The sequence below is a fragment of the Pseudonaja textilis genome, chromosome 2, assembly GCF_049901715.1.
Source record: "Pseudonaja textilis isolate UNSWEBS1 chromosome 2, rPseTex1.2, whole genome shotgun sequence".
Classification (NCBI taxonomy): Eukaryota; Metazoa; Chordata; class Lepidosauria; order Squamata; family Elapidae; genus Pseudonaja; species Pseudonaja textilis.
The window spans coordinates 4399782-4419756 of NC_141991.1; the positions used below are offsets into that span (position 1 = coordinate 4399782).

The 19975-nt window shown below is 45.6% G+C and overlaps 1 protein-coding gene across 3 annotated transcripts; it reads left to right on the forward strand.

The window, feature by feature from the left end:
* The first annotated feature begins 1896 nt into the window (after positions 1-1896).
* LOC113450364 (uncharacterized) lies at positions 1897-15938 on the forward strand. Of its 3 annotated transcripts, none has more exons than XM_087927934.1 (5): positions 1897-2076; positions 3343-3480; positions 4043-4116; positions 10102-10228; positions 12105-15938. In XM_087927934.1, exons 4-5 carry the CDS (start codon positions 10168-10170, stop codon positions 14267-14269), a joined length of 2226 nt encoding a protein of 741 aa, XP_087784060.1. In that variant the 5' UTR covers positions 1897-2076; positions 3343-3480; positions 4043-4116; positions 10102-10167; the 3' UTR covers positions 14270-15938. The 3 variants fall into 3 exon arrangements, with proteins under 3 accessions (XP_087784060.1, XP_087784059.1, XP_087784061.1); XM_087927933.1 differs by having other exon boundaries at positions 3357-3480; XM_087927935.1 differs by lacking the exon at positions 10102-10228 and having other exon boundaries at positions 3357-3480.
* Positions 15939-19975: the final 4037 nt, after the last annotated feature.

A 19975-nucleotide genomic window follows, 5' to 3' on the forward strand; every position in this document is an offset into this window, starting at 1 on the left:
CCTCCTTCCTTCCTCTTCCTTCCCCTTCCTTTCCTTCTTCCTCCCTCCCTCTCCCCTTCCTTCTCCCTTTCCTTCCTTCCTTCCTCCTCCCTCCCTTCCCCTCTCTCCTTCCCCTCTCCTCCTTTCTTCCCTCCCTCCCCTTTCCCTCCCTCCTTCTTCCTCCCTCCCTTCCTCCTCCTTCCTTCCCCTTCCTCCCTCCCTCTCCTTCCTTCCTTTTCTCCCTTCCTCCCTCCCTCCTTTCCCTTCTCCTCCCTCCCTCCCACCTCCGTCCTTCCCTTCCCCTTCCTCTCCTTCTTCCTCCCTCCCTCCCTCCTCTCCCTCCTTCCTTCCTTTTCTTCCTTCCTTCCTCCCTTCCCCTCCCTCCTCCTCTGTCTTCCTTCCTCCCTCAGTTCCTCTCCTTCCTTCCTTTTCCCTTCCTCCCTCCCTCCTTTCCCTTCTCCTCCCTCCCTCCCACCTCCGTCCTTCCCCTTCCCCCTTCCTCTCCTTCTTCCTCCCTCCCTCCCTCCCCCTCCCTCCTTCCTTTTCTTCCTTCCTTCCTCCCCTTCCCCCTCCCTCCTCCTCTGTCTTCCTTCCTCCCTCAGTTCCTCTCCTTCCTTCCTTTTCTCCCTTCCTCCCTCCCTCCTTTCCCTTCTCCTCCCTCCCTCCCACCTCCGTCCTTCCCCTTCCCCTTCCTCTCCTTCTTCCTCCCTCCCTCCCTCCCTCTCCCTCCTTCCTTCCTTTTCTTCCTTCCTTCCTCCCCTTCCCCCTCCCTCCTCCTCTGTCTTCCTTCCTCCCTCAGTTCCTCTCCTTCCTTCCTTTTCTCCCTCCCTCCCTCCCTCCTTTCCCTTCTCCTCCCTCCCTCCCACCTCCGTCCTTCCCTTCCCCCTTCCTCTCCTTCTTCCTCCCTCCCTCCCTCTCCCTCCTTCCTTCCTTTTCTTCCTTCCTTCCTCCCTTCCCCCTCCCTCCTCCTCTGTCTTCCTTCCTCCCTCAGTTCCTCTCCTTCCTTCCTTTTCTCCCTCCCTCCCTCCCTCCTTTCCCTTCTCCTCCCTCCCTCCCACCTCCGTCCTTCCCCTTCCTCCTTCCTCTCCTTCTTCCTCCCTCCCTCCCTCCCTCTCCCTCCTTCCTTCCTTTTCTTCCTTCCTTCCTCCCCTTCCCCCTCCCTCCTCCTCTGTCTTCCTTCCTCCCTCAGTTCTTCTCCTTCCTTCCTTTCTCCCTCCCTCCCTCCCTCCCTCCTTTCCCTTCTCCTCCCTCCCTCCCACCTCCGTCCTTCCCTTCCCCTTCCCCCTTCCTCTCCTTCTTCCTCCTCCCCTCCCTCCCTCTCCCTCCTTCCTTCCTTTTCTTCCTTCCTCCCCTTCCCCCTCCCTCCTCCTCTGTCTTCCTTCCTCCCTCAGTTCCTCTCCTTCCTTCCTTCCTTCCTTCCTCACGTTTGATAAACGCAGCGGTGGCAGCCAGAAAGGCCGAAGAAAGCAAGCTCTCCCCCCCCCCACCGCCCCCTCCCCAACCCAGCCTCATCTTAACCATATACCACAATGGCGCGGGTGGGGAAGGGAAGGGGGGAGGGGGCTCCCCTCAGTTTTTTGGGGGTGAGAAGACATTCACGGTCCCTCGCCGCCCGCCCCCCCACTAAGTGAAGCAGGAGGAGGAGGGGAGGGGGTCTTCCCTCCCCCTTTCCCCAAAGGCCCATTTAAAGGCGAGCACAATTCCCGACCCCCCCATCCACCCCCCTCCCCCACTCCTGTGTCTCAAAGCCAGGGAGGATCTGCAAGGGTGTGTGTGTGTGTGTGTGTGTGTGTGTGTGTGTGTGTGTGTGTGTGTGTGTGTGTGTGTGTGTGTGTAAGGGGGGGGCGCAGAAGGACCGGCAGGGGGCGCCCTTGGCCGCCGTCCAGATGTGGCTGCAGCCGGCGGGAGGAAGAGGAGGCGCTGGGAAGGAGGGCTCCGCCTCTCTTAAGGGCGCCCCACTTCCTGGCTTTAACCCTCCTGGGCCAAAAAAGGGAGGATCCCCCCCCGGGGAAGGAGGGAGGGGAGAGGGCCCCTCCCCGCAAGAGCCGAGCCGGGGTGGGGGAGGAAGCAGAGCTGCCATCCGGGATCCCTCCGGAGGTGGGTCGGCAGGGCTTTTGCATGATCAGAGACGGGGATTTTGGGGGGTGGGTGGGCGGTGAGGGTTGTGGGGGGGGAGGAAAGACCCCTGCCCGCTGCACGGGGGACCACCCTTCCCTCCTTGGAGGGGGGCGGGGGCTGCTGGAGAAGGAGGGAGGGGAGCCGGAAGGGCTGCTTGCAAGAGAGCCCCCCCCTCCCAATGAGGCGGAGCCCCCCCCCCTCTTTGGGCCTGGATCCCTCCTGCAGAAGGGGGGGAAGCAAAGAGAGTGGTGGGCCAAGAGAGGCCTTTTTTGGGGGGAAGGGAAGACCCCCCCCTCCCAGCTTGTTAGGGGAAACCCCCCCACCCCCCACTCCCCAAGTCTTCCAGCAGATCTGGTCCTTCCTTTGGCCGAGAACTTCCAAGATTTTTGGTGTTCCCAAGAAGATGGAAGCCAACGATGTACCGCCGGCAAAGCACAAAGGGTGGAGAGACCCCCGGCGGTGGGGGAGTTGGGGGTTGAGGTGGGGGAAAGCTTGGCCAGAAGGCGAGGCGGGAGATCCTGGAAGGAGAAACGGTGTCCCTCAGGACCAGCCGTTGAGGGGGGCTTCCGCTTCCTGGAGGCCGAGAGACCCCCGATGGGTTTCCCTGGGGCTGAAGCCCGAACACCGAGGCTCGGATCTGGTGGTCTTGGAGTACTTCCTGGTGGTCCTTCCCCTAGAGATGCCCAACTGGGTGAGGGAATAAGGAGCCGAGGACAGCTCCCAGGCGTTGGCTCTGGCCAGAAGGTTTTCTCCTGAGTCAGGCAGAGGACAGTGAGGGGCAGGTAAGGGGACATGTCCCCCCCCCGTAGAGGAAACATCATTCTTAGTTCCGCTAAAAAGTCTTCACCAGAATTCTAATAGAAGAAAAGGTCGTTGTCGGGCGCTTCGTTGTTGTTGTTTTCTTGCCGACGTTTCATTACCGAACGAGGGAACGTCGTCAGTGCTGCGGTAGCTACAGTGCTACCCGGCCAGCACTGATGACGTTAACGGAGTTTGGTAATGAAGCGTCGGCAAGAAAACAACCGAGCTCGGAGAAGGCCGACTCCCGCCGTTCAACGGGGAGCTTACAGGTAGTAGTCTCTTCCATCGAATTTCACCATGTCTTTAGAAATCTTACCGGGATGGAAAGTCAAAAAAACCCTCTCCGCCATCCCTACTTAGAGGGGATTGTGGGGACGGATTGTCTGTGACTGAAGAGGAGAACTCTTCCTTTCCCGTGGTCCAGCCCCCTAATTTTTCTTTTAGGTCTTGACGTGCAGGGAGGCCCCCAGTCCGGTGGACCCAAGTGGGCCCAAAGCAAAGGGGGAACCATCGCTTCCTTCTCGGGTGACGTTATTTAGGAAGATCATCTTCGGGAGGAAGAAGCTCAAGATATCTGACCAGGTACGTGACTGTTATAAAAATAATTCAGTCAAAGAAATACAAACCACAAGCAAAAAAAAATAAATCTTACTTTGAGATCAGAGTTTTAGTTCTTGAGCCATTTGGAACATGAAAAGCCATCACGACGTTACAACATTTCAGTAAGATCGTACTTACTAACAACCCATTGCAATGAGGTCCAGAGATAGTAGCTTAAGTCCAGCGAGGAATAGCTATCATCGGTGGCCCTGATTTGAGATTTACCACCTTCTTTTATACCCTTTTTCTGAAGCCTATCCTGAAGTATGTAATCTTATTGTGTGTACCTCCTTATCCACTCGCACTGACTGTCAATTAACACCCACCTGTAGGTGCATTCCAAATTGCTATCTGCCACTTTCAATTCCCCTTTTTCTCAATGTCCCAGACTATCCTTTCTTCCTTCCGCAGACCTTTTCAAGAATTCCAGACTTCTGTCATCTTCCGGTTTCGTAGAAGTCACTTCAATTTGGAAGGTGCTTTTTCTATTGAGCTGCTCCGGAAATCGTTAACAAATTCTCTTTGCATTCCCTTTATTTTGTAGGGGACCTTGCGACATCGGTGGGCCTTCTGGAAGCTTCCAGTGGAGCAGCAAGAGCAATTCATTTGCCAGCTCAGGTAGGAGAAACCTCAGCAGCTAAAATTTGCGATAAGGAAACCTCCAGTTCATGAAAGACACCATAATAATTCCCGTCGCGGGAATCAAAACGGCATATACAGTATGTGTTATGTTCAACTTGGCCGGACAGATGTTTCCCAAAACATTCACAGATACACCAAATACTTCAATAGATCACAGATAGCCGAGATACAATCTTTTAGGGTATCTTGGTGAAAGATTGGATCCAGGAAGCCTTGTCAACCGACACTTCAGCTTGCAAATCTATTACATTGACTTAGCTTCTGTTGACTTCATGGAGAGATCCATGCGATTTTCCTGGCGATAGCATAAAAGTTGGTTGCCTCTTACCTTCTTGTAGGGCCTCCTGCTTGGGCAGGGGGTTGGACTAGATGATCTATATACAGGGTTGGCGAACCTTTTCGGCACCGAGTGCTGAAACGGATGCGCATGCGCTCGTGGGGAAGCGCCGGAAACTGGAAGAGCACTTGCGCATGCCAAGAAGCTGAGCTCCCGGTTTCCAGCGCGTGCATGCGCACTGGCCACTTGGTCTCTTGGTTTCTGGCGTGCACGCAAGCACAAAGACCCGCTAGCCAGCATACATGTGCGCACCGGAAACGGAAGGCTCGGCTTCCGAAGAGCAACGGGCGACAGCTGGCATTCCCTGAAAGATGGCTCTTCGTGCCACTTCCGGTACGTGTGCTGTAGGTTTGCCGTGATGGACCTATAAGGTCCCTTCCAACTCTGATTATCTGTTATCTGTTTATTAACTTCCTAATCTGGCCTGTATCTCCAGCATCACATCAAAGATCCAACAGGCCCAATCCCAGAGAGAGAGGGGGGCCTGGTGCTGTGATCCCTTCAATGCAGTATGAGTGGTTTTATTTAAAAAGTAGAATTTATCCTCTTATCAATCAAAGTCTTGATCCATACACAAACCCTGGCATTAAGGTGCCACAGTTTTGGATGGTTTTCTCAGTTTTAGTCCTTGCAATAGACAAGTTTTTGTTCTTTTTTTTAAAGAGTTTTTATTTTTAAACAAACAAAACATAAAAACATCTTCCATTTTATATACATACAGTGTGTCAGTTGGTTACGCATCTTTTGTGCTATCCTTTTGTACTCATTACTCACAATTTATATCAATTTTCACATTGCCAAACTAACGTATGCTTATATATTTATCAGTTATTAATCCTTCCTTCAGAAAAAGGGTATAAAAGAAGGTGGTAAATCTCAAATCAGGGCCACCAATGATAGCTATTCCTCACTGGACTTAGCTACTATCTCTGGACCTCATTGCAATGGGTTGTTAGTAAGTACGTTGCCAAACTAACATATGCTTATATATTTATCAGTTATTAATCGTCCATGACTAAACTATTTATTCCATCATTTTATACGAGATATTCCAAATTTTATCTTAAAATGTATGTTATACTTTCAACCAATGGTTATAGAAGTCTATATTATGTTTTATATCAGTCTATTAAATTTCTATCACAGAATTATCTAATCTATTACATTACCATGTCTTTTTTTCCAACCATTGATAAAACAAATCCTATATCATATAAAATTGTTTATCTTCTTCTTCTCTAATTTCAAATGTCAATTTACTTATTTACTCAGCACAGTCCATAATTTTTGTAATAACTTCCCTCCTGCATAGGTATTTTATCATTTTTCCAATTCTTAGCAAATACAATCCTACTTTTCGTTCTTATTTTTAATTAGAATTGGCTGTCTGTCTTCAGTGTATGAACTACAGCAATTGTAGATTCGCAGAATGCTGGATCAATGTTTTCTGGCTTTGAAATCAATCCAAAATTTTTGCTTTGGTTCAACTTCATGGACTAAATTTGTGAATAATGACCACAACTGCTTTTTACTGTTAGCTGGGAATGCTGCCTATGGCACAGATGTCATTAAGGCTGCTGGTTTCAGTTATTCAATATCTATTCTGCATAACTCTGGAAAAAAAAACACCTCAGAATAATATAAATAGGATAGAATAAGAATTAGGAATAGGAATAGAACTGGAAGGGACTTTAGAGGTCTTCTAGTCCAGCCCCTTGCTCAAGCAGGAGAACCTATACCATTTCAGATAAGTGGCTGTCTGGTTCTCTTCTTAAAAACCTTCCACTGAGTGCCCATGATTTCTAGTGGCAAGTTGTTCCACTGGTTAATTGTCCTCACTCTTAGGATGTTTCTCCTTAATTCCAGGTTGCTTCTCTCTTTGATTAGTTTCCAACCATTGTTTCTTGTCCTGCCCTCTGGTGCTTTGGAGAATAATTTGACCCCCTCTTCTTTGTAGCAGTCCCTCAAATACTGGAATATTGCTATCATGTTACTCCTAATCCTTCTTATCTCTTAGACTAGCCAAACTCAAATCCTGCAGCCATTCTTCATATGGTTTAATCTCCAGGCCTTTAATCATCTTAGTTGCTTTCCTCTGAACTTTTTCCAAAGTCTCAACATCTTTTTTGTAGTATGGTGGCCTAAATTGGTTGCAGTATTCCAGGTGTGGCCTTACTAAGGTTTGATTATTTATAATAATGCCGGTAATGAAAAATTGGCGGGAGTTGAAAAAGTAATTAAAAAAACGAGCAGGTTAAAATATTATGGGATCTCTGAACACAAACTGATAAAGTCTTAGCTCACAACAACCCCAGATTTGATTGTGGTTGAAAAGAAGTTAAGGGTGGATAATTGATGTGGCACTACCAGAGGATAATAGAACAGATGACAAGAACTGGAGTAGAGCACAAAGTATCATCAAGATCTGAAAATTAAAATGGAAAGATTATGGCATAAACTAGCTGTGGCGGCCCCAACGATGATCAGCACGCTGTGTGTAACACCGAAATATCTTAAATGTCTACTGCAATTCTCAGTCACCCAAGTCATGGATGTCCCAAAGGTGCTTTTTCAAGAGACAACTGGACTTTCTGATTTTTTCTTCGAAGATGTTTCGTTTCTCAAAATTGCCTCCTGAAAAAGTACCTTTGGGACTGAAATATCTTGGACAGATACTTAGGAAATGTGTGTACTGAAAAAATACCTATCCACCAGTTTAAAAGGCCACATTGCTTTGTTGTTGTTTGCGAAGTGATGTCCGACCCACCACGACCCCGTGGACAACGTTCCTCCAGTCCTTCCGTCCCCTACCATCCTCCAGAGTCCATTTAAGCAGCTACATTTTTAGATTTAAATTTAGAATTCTTTATTGGCCAAGTGCAACTGGACACACAAGGAATTTGTCTTGGTACAAATGCTCTCAGTGTACATAAAGGAAAAGATACATTCATCAAGAATCATCAGGTTCAACACTTAATAATAGTCATAGGGTACAATAAGCAATTGAATCATACTAGGAAACAGTCAATAAAAATTGTAAGGATACAAGCGACAAAGTTACAGTCATACAGTCACAGGTGGGAGAGGATGGGTGATAAGGAGTGATGGGAAGATTAATAGTAATAGTACTGCAGACTTTCTAAAGTTGTCTTTGTGCAGCTTCAATTAGTGCACCAATTCAAGAGCCGTGGTGGCACAGGGGTTCGAATGCATTGTCGAATGCATTGTCTTTGGACAATGTTGAAGGAATTATTTGTTTAGCAGAGTGATGGCGTTCGGAAAAAAAACTGTCCTTGTGTCTAGTTGTTCTAGCGTGCAGTGCTCTATAGTGTCCTTTTGAGGGAAGGAGTTGAAACAGTTTATGTCCAGGATGTGAGGGGTCTGCAAATATTTTCACAACCCTCTTTTTGACTCATGCAGAATACAGGACCGTGATGGAAGGCAGTTGTGGATTCACACTGCCGTGTATATACTTCAAAAAACAGATTTCAGAGAGACCTCCTGGGTCTTGAAATATGACACTGTTTAAGAAGGGACCCCAAAATACACTATCAGCTCTCATCAGCTGGGAAGGCATAATGGGAAATCCAGGATGCCTCAAATAACTGGGTCCTAAGGCCATGTAGGGCTTTATAAGTCATAGCCAGCACCTTGAATTCCATCCAGAAGCAAATCGGCAGCAGTGCAGATCACAAAACTAAACAGAGGTCCTACGATGGGTGTACCAAGGCGTTTTCATCACTGCTCATGCCATTCTGGACCAGTTGAAGCTTCCAAGAGCAGCACTACATAGAGAGCACTGCAGTAGTCAAGATCACCGGAGCATGAATGAATGGAGGGTGTCCTCATCCAGGAAAGAACACAATTAACAATAGCGCTTAGACTGATATAGCGCTTCGCAATGCTTTACAGACCTCTATAAACAATTTACAGAGTCAGCCTCTTGCCCCCAACAATCGGGGTCCTCGTTTTATTGACCTCGGAAGGATGGAAGGCTGAGTCAGCCTTGAGCTGATGAGAATTGAACTGCTGGCGGCCGCCAGTCTGCAGAAGTAGCCTGCCAGTATTGCATTCGAACCCCTGTGCCACCACGGCTCTTGAATTGGTGCACTAATTGAACCTGCACAAAGACAACTTTGGCTACGGTGCCATCTGCTCGTTGAGCAGGAGATGTAAATCAAACATGACCCCCGGATTTTGCACCATCCTTGAAGGGGGAAGGACAAATTCACCCAGGATCAAAGTTACAATCTCCCTGGATCGAAGTGGCCCTAGCAACCACAGCCAACTAATCTTGATAAGACTGAGTTGAAGACAGCTCCTTTCCATCCAGCCCTTTGCAGCCTTAAGGCAGAAGGGCAAGACTTGGACAACCTCATTTGCCCAGCCTGGGATCAAAACCCAGTGGTTTCACGTGGGTGTTGAACAGGAGAGGTGAGAGCACCAAGTCTTGTGGCATCCCGCAAAGGGCCACCCAATTAATATTGTCTGAAACCAGCCCTGAAGGAAGAGCACCACCAGAAAATAGTTCTCTCAGCTCCCATCTCCAAGAAGGCTATCATAGTTGACGGCATTAAAAGATGCTGAGACATTAAGAAGAACAAGGGAAAATGTACCACCTCCAGCCTGGTTTTGCCACAGGTCTCCACCAAGGTTGTCTCCCGACTGAATCCTACCTAAACAGACCAAAATAATCTGCTTCCTCCAGGGTTCTCAGCAACTTCAGGCCAACTTCAGGCCGACCAGCTTCGCAACAACTTTGCTTAAAAAGTAACGTAATCTTCACATTCTGTAGAGTTGGAACGGCACCGGGAGTGTCAGGGCTGACAATTACTACATGTCAGACCAGCCTCAACTTGAACCTTAAGTAAAAAAAATGACCCTTGGCTCCATTTGTTGAGAAAGATATCATTTACTGAAGGTCAAGTGAAATACAGTCGTGCAAAGCCAGGACTGAAAATCGCACGGCCAAATCCCCAAGTGTTAATTCTGCCTCCCTTACGTGCTTCCAGTCGCTTGCCCCTCGTCCAATCAAATTCAAAGGAGATGTTTTCGAAAGTGTGGGCTGGTATGCAGCTTCATTCTTTTCCCCGTTATCTGACCTTGAACCCATGTCTCTGGCAGGTACAATGAACCATTACCCCCACAAATTCTCCTCCTCCTCTTCTCCCCAGAGTTCACGGCAGACTGCCGCTAAGCGAAGGGCAAGTGTGCAAGGTGACAGTTCTGACACTATAGTTCATGTTGTAATAGCCTTGATTGTTCTAAGCTATGACATGAAGGGTCACAGAAGCCAATATCTGTGGCAGGGGTCCCTAAACTTGGCAACTTTTAAGACTTGTGGACTTCAGCTTTAAAACCTGTGGACTTCAATTCCCAGAATTCTCCAGCCGGCTGGAGAATTCTGGGAGTTGAAGTCCACAAGTCTTAAAAAGTTGTCAAGTTTGGGGACCCCCGATCTGTGAGATCATCTCATTTCTCTTTTTGCCTTTTTGCAAAATGTTGCTTACCCCAACAGGGAATAGCATGATGGATATATAGTAATAATACTTGTGCTGGGCCTTTGTGTCAAAACTTCCTTGAGTTTTCTCAGTTAAGCAGGAATGTTCTTCTTCTCTTTTCAGCGTGCCGTGTCCTTCCAGGAGGTAGCAGTGTGTTTCACAAAGGAGGAGTGGGCTCTGCTAGATTCCATGCAGAAATCCCTCCTTGGGGAAGTCATGATGGAAAATTCTAGAAATGTGACTCCTCTGGGTAAGGACCCTTCCTTCTCTTGAGTTCATGATGGAATTGAAAGCAAATAAGAACTAATCAAGCAAAAATCCCTACACGTCCCCGAAATTTTCTCCTTCTTTCCTTTTCAGGATCTCATCATTTCCACCCAAGCGTGCAGTTCTTTTCCTCTCAACTAGTCTTTTATATATAAGGACTAGTTGATATTTCATATATTTTTCAATTGAGTCCATGTTTCTTCTCTCCCTTTTTATATTCGGTCCATCTTCTTTGAAAATCCTGGTAGTTCCTAATGTTCCCGTTAATGATTTGGTGAGCCCTTTGATCAGTGCCAAGTTGTCAAACGGATAATTATTGTACAAACCAGGAACACCAGAGGATTCGGGGACGAGAATACAGACCCGACATTCAAATACACTTTCGCTCCTCCCCGTCAAATGACGTCAAATTCAGTGTTACTGGTGAACATCAAAGGTCCTTTTTCATCAGAAGTTACTTTTAGATTTGCACTATAATCCTCTGGGAATCTTGCAAGACATGTAACTTTATATATTTTATTTTATTATTTTTTATTTATTTTAGTCAATTGCTTACAAGATAATAGGTATAAGTAAAAACATAGTTATGAATACATGATATGATTGATGATGTACATACCTATCCAATATATATAATTTGTGGTTCTAATGTCCTGAGTTTTCAATTATGAAAAATTCTTTTGATTCTTGACAATAGAATCCTGATTCTTTTGACAATAACGGTGGGTAAATATTTCTCCTAGCCAATTCAGCCTCCTAAGATGCAACGGTTTCATGTTCAATTGATTGGCTCCAGCTGGCTAAAATCCAAACTTCTAATGTTTGCAGGAAGCATCTCAGTCCTTTTAACTACAATGTATTTTCATTGCTACTTTTTTCTTTCCTCTTCCATTTTGTACCTTGTTTAAATCTTTATTAGCAAGTTGGGTGGGGGTGGGGGTGGGGAAAACAGCTCATGAAATCAGTGGGAAATACTCCAGCAAAGAAATAACATTTGAAATAGTTGTGTAAGCAAAATCTAATACAGCGGTACCTTGGCAGTCAACATTAATTGGTTCCGGGAGGTATGATGTGTACCAAGAAGGATGAATACCAAATATTTTTTTTCCATAAGGAATAATGTCACAATTCAGTCACAGCTGACAATAGGATAGGATAGGGTAGAGTAGAGTAGAGTAGAGTAGAGTAGAGTAGAATAGAATAGAATAGAATAGAATAGAATAGAATAGAATAGAATAGAACAGAACAGAACAGAACAGAACAGAATAGAATAGAATTCTTTACTGGCCAAGTATGATTAGACACACAATGAATTTGTCTTGGTGCAGATGCTCTCAGTGTACATACAAGTAAAGATACATTCATCAAGAGTCAAGAATCATCAGGTACAATACTTAATAATAGTCATAGGGTACAATAAGCAATCAAATCATACTAGGAAACAGTCAAAAATTGTAAGAATACAAGCAAAAAAGGTTACAGTCCTACAGTTATAAGTGGTAAATAATGACAAGTCAAGTGTAATATAGTCATAAGTGGTAAACAATGACGAGTTCTAGCGTGTGGGTTGAGTAGCAAACAAACAATGAGTAGCGTGACACAATAATGTTGGTGTCAAAATGCATTGAGTACCGATGAGTTTCAAAGCAACTGAGTACCAAGGTACCATTGTATAAGTTTGAACAATGTAGAAAGAGAATCTTCCAGATGCTGATCAACTCCCGTTTAGAAGTAGCTGTTTAACTAATGGAAGTTGATCTTCAATGCCCCGCCCAATTCCTGTGTGAAAGGTCTTAGAAGATTTACATGTCTTTTTTATCTCTCACTCTCTTTCTTTTTCTCACTCATTCCCCACATAGAAGGAGATGAGCAGGAAACTGTGAACAGTCAGAAACTAGATACAATGATGTCAGAAACATTGGAGGAAGAAGCGGGACAGGAGACTTCTGAATGTCAGTGGAGCTCAAAGATACATGAGGATTACCACCTTCAGTATATGAGAGATAATTCATCCCCTTCCCAGTGTGTGGAAGAACTTGAGTCCTCAACCCAACAGGAACACATGGAAAACAGAGCTAACTCTTGGCTACTACATAGGACAATATTAACAAATACCTTGGACTTAGATAATCAGTGTGCAACTGAGGCTGAATACAACGACGATGAAGGCAGAAACACTGAATTGTCTTGCAGGCAAACCTTCCCTTCTCCTTCATATCAAGAAATCCACATTGGGGAGAATTCCTACAAAGGCACGGAATCCGGAGAGGAGCTCAGTGAGCCCAGTAACCTTGCCTCCCATAAAACAATGCCAAAAGGCAAAAGAGCGCATAAATATCTAGAGCATGGAAAAAAGAACTTCAAACAGGGTAGTCTGCTTAACGCCCAGACGAAGCTTCACAATGAGAAACCCTATCAATGCAAGGAGTGTGGGAAGAGCTTCAGGAGCAGCAGTCACCTGACATCCCATCATAGGATCCACACAGGAGAAAAACCTTACAAATGTGTGGAGTGTGGGAAGAGCTTTAGGCAACGGAGTCATCTTATTTCTCACAGAAGGATCCACTCAGGTGAAAAACCATATACGTGCATAGAGTGTGGCGAGAGCTTCAGGCTGAGCAGTCAGCTGACATACCACATGTGGAATCACACGGGGGAGAAGCCATATAGTTGCGCGGAATGCGGGAAAAGTTTCAGCAACGTCAGTTCCCTCACTTGCCACAAAACTATCCATACAGGAGAGAAACGATATAAATGCACAGAGTGTGGGAAAAGGTTCCGGAACAGCAGTCATCTTACTTCCCATAAAAGGATCCATACAGGGGAGAAACCATATAAATGCGCGGAGTGCGGGAAGTGCTTCAGAGACAGCTCGGCCCTGGTGTCTCATAGAACCATCCATACCGGAGAGAAACCGTACAAATGTATGGAGTGTGGGAAGAGTTTCAGCCAGGGATACTCCCTTACGACCCATCAGATGATCCATTCGGGGGAAAGGCCCTACAAATGTATGCAGTGTGGCAAGAGCTTCAAATGGAATAGTCACCTTACGGCCCATCAAAGGATCCACACGGGAGAAAAACCGTACAAATGTGTGCAGTGTGGAAAGAGCTTCAAAAACAGGAGTAACCTCACCAGCCATAAAAGGATCCACACAGGAGAAAAACCGTACAAGTGCACGGAGTGCGGGAAGTGTTTCCGAGGCAGCTCCGCCCTCATTTGCCATAAAACCATCCACACAGGAGAAAAACCGTATAAATGTATTGAATGCGGCAAGAGCTTCAGTAGAGGCAGTTCTCTTACTTTCCATAAAAGGATTCACACAGGAGAGAAACCCTATCAGTGTCTGGAGTGTGGAAAGAGCTTCAACCAGAGTAATTCCCTTATTTTCCACAGTAGCGTTCACACGGGGGAGAAACCATTTAAATGTATCGAGTGTGGAAAGAGTTTCAGCAAAGAAGGTTGCTTTATTTCCCACAAAATGATCCACACGGGGGAGAAACCCTACCAATGTATGGAGTGTGGAAAGACCTTCCGATTGAACAGTCAGCTTACCTCTCATCAAAGGATCCACACGGGAGAAAAACCATATAACTGTGCGGAGTGTGGAAAGACCTTCCGATTAAGCAGTGATCTGACTTCCCATAAAAGGATCCACACAGGAGAGAAACCGTATGAATGCATGGGATGCGGGAAGAGCTTCAAGCGAAGCAGTGACCTTACTTCCCATAAAAGGATCCACACTGGTGAGAGACCGTATCAGTGTATGGAGTGTGGAAAGACCTTCACAATGCGATCGTCCCTGACTTCTCACAAAAGGATTCACACGGGGGAGAAGCCGTATCAGTGCACCGAGTGCGGAAAGAGCTTCCGTGAAAATGGGTCTCTCACTATTCATAAGAGGATCCACACTGGAGAGAAACCATATCAATGTATGGAGTGTGGCATGAGTTTCAGGCTACGCAGTCAGCTTGCATCTCATAAGAGTATGCACAGGAGTTTATCCATAGAGCCTGGATTATAGGAGAAAAAAAATGGCATTGAATAGACCAGACAAAACTTCCCCTTTCCCAGGGGCAAAACCCTCTCCACTCAGCCATAGAAGGCCCAGGAGTACAGAGATACTGAGAGATGAGCAAAGGCTTTGGGAAGCAAGGCCCATATATGACAAGCCATAAAAACATCCTTAGAAACCTACTATGTTCATACAATACATCGTTCACTCAAATACATTATTATTTTTGTAACTCTGTTCCATTGCCTCATGGATTCCATGTCTGATTTCACTAACCAAGGCACCCATCACATACATGCTTAATTCAATTATTTTTGACAATCGTATGTATATTCTAGTTTGTGTAAGTGTGTAAGGAGAGATTTCCTCCCTGTTTAGATTTTGCTTCTGCTATCGCTAGTACTATAATAAATATATTCTTTGGTGGACAATGTTCTAGTTTCCCTTGTGAATAAAATCTTGGGATAGTTTGTGAGAGAATCTAACCTTAGAGGGAAAAGATTCAATTATGTTTTCTGCTTGTACTAACATGGGTGTTGAAAGTATAGGAACAAATGGAGGAGAATATTTGTAGCTCAGGGTTGAAATGACAGAGCCCTGGTGTTCTTTGAGCTTGGTTGTTTTCTTGCAGACATTTAATCATCAAACTAGGTAACATCATCAGTGCTGGGTATAGCAATAGTTCATGGCAGAGGAAGAGTTATCTTGTTGTTCCTCAATGAATCCAACTGGAAACAAACTAGGTTTGTAAACTTTCTGTAGGATTCTGGAACTTTATGTTCATTGAACCATGATGATCTGACCATTTCAAGGGTGATCCACCAGTATTCAGGAAATAAATAACTCAGTGCTTCTTTCAGGCAAAGTTATATTGATTTGAGAATTCATTAACAACATAACTCAAGGGAGACATCACAATATTTAGTATTTGCATGAAATTGTCTGCATTGTGAGGTAAATTTAAATGGCTGGATTATTTCTACAACAGTATGGGACGCAGTGGCTCAAGTGGCAGCTTGTCGATCAGAAAGTTTGGCGGTTCGAATCCCTAGGACTGCGTAACGGAGTGAGCTCCCGTTACTTGTCCCATCTTCTGCCAACCTAGCAGTTCAAAAGCATGTAAAAATGCAAGTAGAAAAATAGGGACACTTTTATGGGAAAGTAACAGCGTTCCTTGCGCCTTTGGCACTTAGTCATGCCAGCCACATGACCACGGAGACGTCTTTGGACAGCACGGGCTCTTTTGCTTAGAAACGGAGATGAGCACCGCCCCCTAGAGCCGGAAAGGATTAGCATGTATGTGCGAGGGAACCTTTCCCTTTCCCTTTATGGATAGTGTACATATAGGAAGAAGCAATGAAGAGAGGAAGTGAAATAACCTTTGAAACCATTGATGGGAGAAGCTTTTCAGTCCTAGGAGTTTGTGATTGATTATCTGCCACAAGAGTTATTACCAAATTTTTGGAACCATCAATAACCATATTGACTCAGACTCAGTAGACACAAAGCACTGGGAACCTGGGCAGAATTTGGACAGAAAATGTATCTTCACTTCATTGACTGCAGGGGTGGTGATGGAGACATTATTTCACAAAAGGAAAGCTTTCAAATAAAAAGAAAGTTGAAGATATGTGCAGAAATATAATTTTAATAATAAAACTATTTCCTGTTTTAACTACTTACTATCTAAAAGCCCTTTATCTACCCTTTATCTCTTTTTCTGAAGACTCTTTATCTACACAAGAGTCTGTAAAGTACATTTTCACTATATTTCCATAACATTTTATTCTATGTCTCCAATATAGAGGAAGTCCACAGTTGATGACAGTTACTGTTGATGACAGTTTATGCTGTGCTGAACAAACTGTACTTAATGTCCGATTCTTCATATAGATCAGTGATGGCTAACCTTTTTGTCATTTTGTGCCTAAAGTGCACGTGCACGCATACATACATTTGCCACTCATACATTTGCCACACATATGGGTGCACATAATGCAATGCGTGTGACACACACACACACACACCCCTGCGCATGTGCGAGCGAGGCCGCTTCTATCAGCAGACAAAAGCTCCCTTGAAGACAGAGTCTCCAGCCGCTTCAGGGCATGGCGTGGCTGCCCGTGTCCCCTCGCCTTTAGGGCAGTCTCTTTCGGGCGATGGAAGCTCCCCAAATGCAGTCAACAGCCACTTCGATCGGCCAATAGAAGCAGCCTCGGGGCGAGCGCACACACACACACTCCCCTCACTGCGAGGCTGCTTCTATTGGCAGATGAAAGCTCCCTTGAAGGCAGAGTTCCCAGCCGCTTCAGGGCGAGGCGTGGCTATCCATGTCCCCTTGCCTTTAGGGCAGCCTTGGCCTTGGGGCGAGGGGAGTGTGTGCGCTCACCCCGAGGCCGCTTCTACCGGCCGATCGAAGTGGCTGGTGACTGCATTTGGGGAGATTCCATCGCCCGAAAGAGACTGCCTAAAGGCGAGGGGACACAGACAGCCCTGCCACGCCCTAAAGCGGCTGGGGGCTCTGCCTTCAAGGGAGCTTCTATTGGCTATCAGGGTATTCTAGCCTAGGCTACCTGCAGGCCACTCCTAAAGGCAAGTTTTCTCCCCATTCCCCCCCCCGCCCTTCCCCCCCATTTCTCTTCACCTCGTGTAGTTCTAACGAAAGATGTGAGAAATGGCGGGGAAACGCATGATTTAAATAGGCCTAAATTTTGGGGGCAGGGCTTAATTTCACCTCATGCCTAGAAATCATGCTGGGCCTTCCTATTGGTGGAGGCCGTATTGTTGGAGAAACACAGTAGATAGTCCTCAACGTATGACCACAATTGAGCCCAAATTTCTGTTGTTAAGTGAACCTATTGTTAAGTGAATTTTGCTCACCTTTCTTGCCACCATTGTTAAGTGAATCCCTGCAGTTGTTAAGTTAGTAACAATTCTGAAACGAATCAGGGTTCCCTATTGACCTTGCTTGTGAGAAGCTCGTAAAAGGCAATGACCTGATTCTAGGACACTGCAACTGTCATAAAAATGAACCAGTTGCCAAGCGTCCGAATTTGGCATGACCATGGGGATGCTGCAATGGTTGTAAGTGTGACAGATGGTCATAAGTCACTGTTTTCACTGCTGTTGTATTTAAACAGCCACTAAACAAATGGTAAGTTGAAGACTTCCTGTAAGTTGCAGTGTCCCAGAGTCATGTAATCCCCTTTTGTGAGACTTCCTGTAAGTTGCAGTGTCCCAGGGTCATGTAATCCCCTTTTGTGAGACTTCCTGTAAGTTGCAGTGTCCCAGGGTCATGTAATCCCCTTTTGTGATCTTCTGGCAGTGTTAATGGGAAGCCAGATTCACTTAATAGTTGTGTTACTAATGTAACAACTGACATGATTCACTTAATAGTAGTGGCCAAAAAAAAAAAAAATCAAAATGAGGCAAAATTGAATTGTCTTACTTGGGCTCAGTTGTGATTGTTGAGTTGAGGACTACCTGAGTCACTACTACTACGCTACTATCTACTCACTTGAGGTTAGGAAGGACCAAGTTGGGAGCGGCTGAGATCTGGGTGGGCTCTTACCTAAATCTGGTGGAATTCAGTTTAGATTTAGAGACTTAGAATAACTTTATTGTCTCTTGAATGTACACTAATTGGCATACATTAAAATGAAATGTCCTTGCCTACAGTTAACAACGATAAGTAAGGGCCTCTCTCTGAGCAGAGGTGGTATTCAGTAGGTTCTGACCAGTTCTGGTCAGAACTGGTAGCGGAAATTTTGAGTAGTTTGGAGAACCGGCAAATACCACCTCTGACTGGAAATTTTACAGTATCCTTCCCCTGTCATGCCCACCAAGCCATGCCCACAGAACCAGTAGTAAAAAAAATTTGAATCCCACCACTGTCTCTGAGAGAAATAGGCAGTTAAAAATATGAAATGTAAATAAATAAAATGATAACCCAGTCTATTAAACTGGTTGGTGATAAACGAGAGTCATGCACGGTACATTATTATTGCATTGCTTAGCAAAGGCCCAATTTATTTGTGTATGGCCGATTTCTCTACTTCGGTCATATTCATCCCTGTACATTTTAGTGGTTGCTCTTGAGTAAGCCAAGTCCCTTTTCCCATAATTTTTTTTAATCTTTTTACATTTCTGACTTCTATTTCCATTCAGTTTTAATTTCCCTTACTTTTTTTAAAAAAAATCCCTATTTCTTCCCACTTGGCTGCCTCTGAGGGAAATTTTCCCCTCAGACAGGTTCTGAGGGAAACCAAAAAGCACCCACCCACTCAGTTCCCTCAGTTACTGCCTCCTTGGCTGCCTCTCCTGAATTTCATTTAATTTAAATTTCACTCTCTCTTTTTGCTTTGTTTATTCAGCCTAGTTGTTTAAATTATACTCTTTCTTTGCCTGTTTATTCAGCCTAGTTGTTTAAATTATACTCTTTCTTTGCCTGTTTATTCAGCCTAGTTGTCAAGGCTGCCGTGATAGAAACTGCCTCTGGCAGCCATCTTGCCCTCCCTCAGCCTCCCTTCCTTGCCTCCCTGTCCAGTGGTGATGTCTGATTGGCCACTGCGACTGGGTGATTAGCAGCTGCGTCGTCTTGACAACGGAGACGGGCTAAGACAGAAGGAGTGGCAGAAGCCCAGCGGGGATTTGTGAGCTGCTCAAGCGGTTGGGCTCTAGGAGATGATCAGGGTCCTTTCTGGGGACAGGTTACCTGTCGCTTGCCTGGAAGTCACCTGCGACCTTGAACCCTGATGCTCCTAGGTGGCCTCTCCATCTGGGGCAAATGGACAGAGTCTTGGGCTTCCAAAGGACGCCAGGAGAAGTCAAAACTGCAGAAGAAACACCCTGAAGACTGTCAGAGGAAGTCCACCTAACTAAATACTACACCAGCCTTGGGATTACCTGGTGGTGACCTGTGCAGCAAAACAGAATTTTCCCTTCATATCCCTGTCTAGCTGTCAGGCAGCCTTTTTCAAAATGGCTTCTGCGTGTGGGAGAGAGAGTTCACTCACGGGATCATCTACAGGGCTATTATGAAGAATATTGAGACCCAGTTTAATCTGTATCAGAACAGAGCCGGAAGGGAACTTGGGAGATCTAGTCCAACCTCTACTCATATAGAAAACCAGGGGTGTCAAACTTGTGGCGTCGCAGTGTTGTCACATGAAGTATCGCTATTTTTTCCTTCGCTAAAATAGGGGTGGGGTGGCCAGTGCATGATGCATCCAGCTTGGGGGCCGTGAGTTTGACAGCCCTACCGTATACCATTTCAGACAAATGGCTGTCCAGTCTCTTCTTAAAAACCTCCAGTGATGAAGCACCCACAACTTTTGAAGGCAAGCTGTGTTGCTGGTTAATTGTTCTCACTGTTAGGAAATTTCTCCTTAATTCCAGGTTGCTGCTGCCCCTTCATTAGTTTTCATCCATTGCTTTTTGTCTTGCTTTCTGGTGCTTTGAATAATCGGTTGCTCCGTCTTCTTTATGGAAGCCCCTCAAATATTGGAATACTGCTATCATGTCACCCCCAAGTCCTTCATTTCTCTAGATTAGCCAAACCCAAATCCTGCAGCCGTTCATGTGTTTTAGTCTCCAAAGCTTTTAATCATCTTAGTTGCTCTTCTCTGTACTTTCCCCAAAGTCTCAATATCTTTTTTATAATGCGGTGACCAAAACTCGATGCAGTATCCCAGGTGTGGCCTTACTAAGGCTTTA

What these genes read in the sequence shown, in the direction of transcription:
- LOC113450364 (XM_087927934.1), top strand. Translation starts at nt 10,168, where the DNA reads ATGCAGAAATCCCTCCTTGGGGAAGTCATGATGGAAAATTCTAGAAAT. An exon ending in TAGAAATGTGACTCCTCTGG is followed by an intron (nt 10,229 to 12,104) that starts GTAAGGACCCTT and finishes TTCCCCACATAG; the next exon opens with AAGGAGATGAGCAGGAAACT.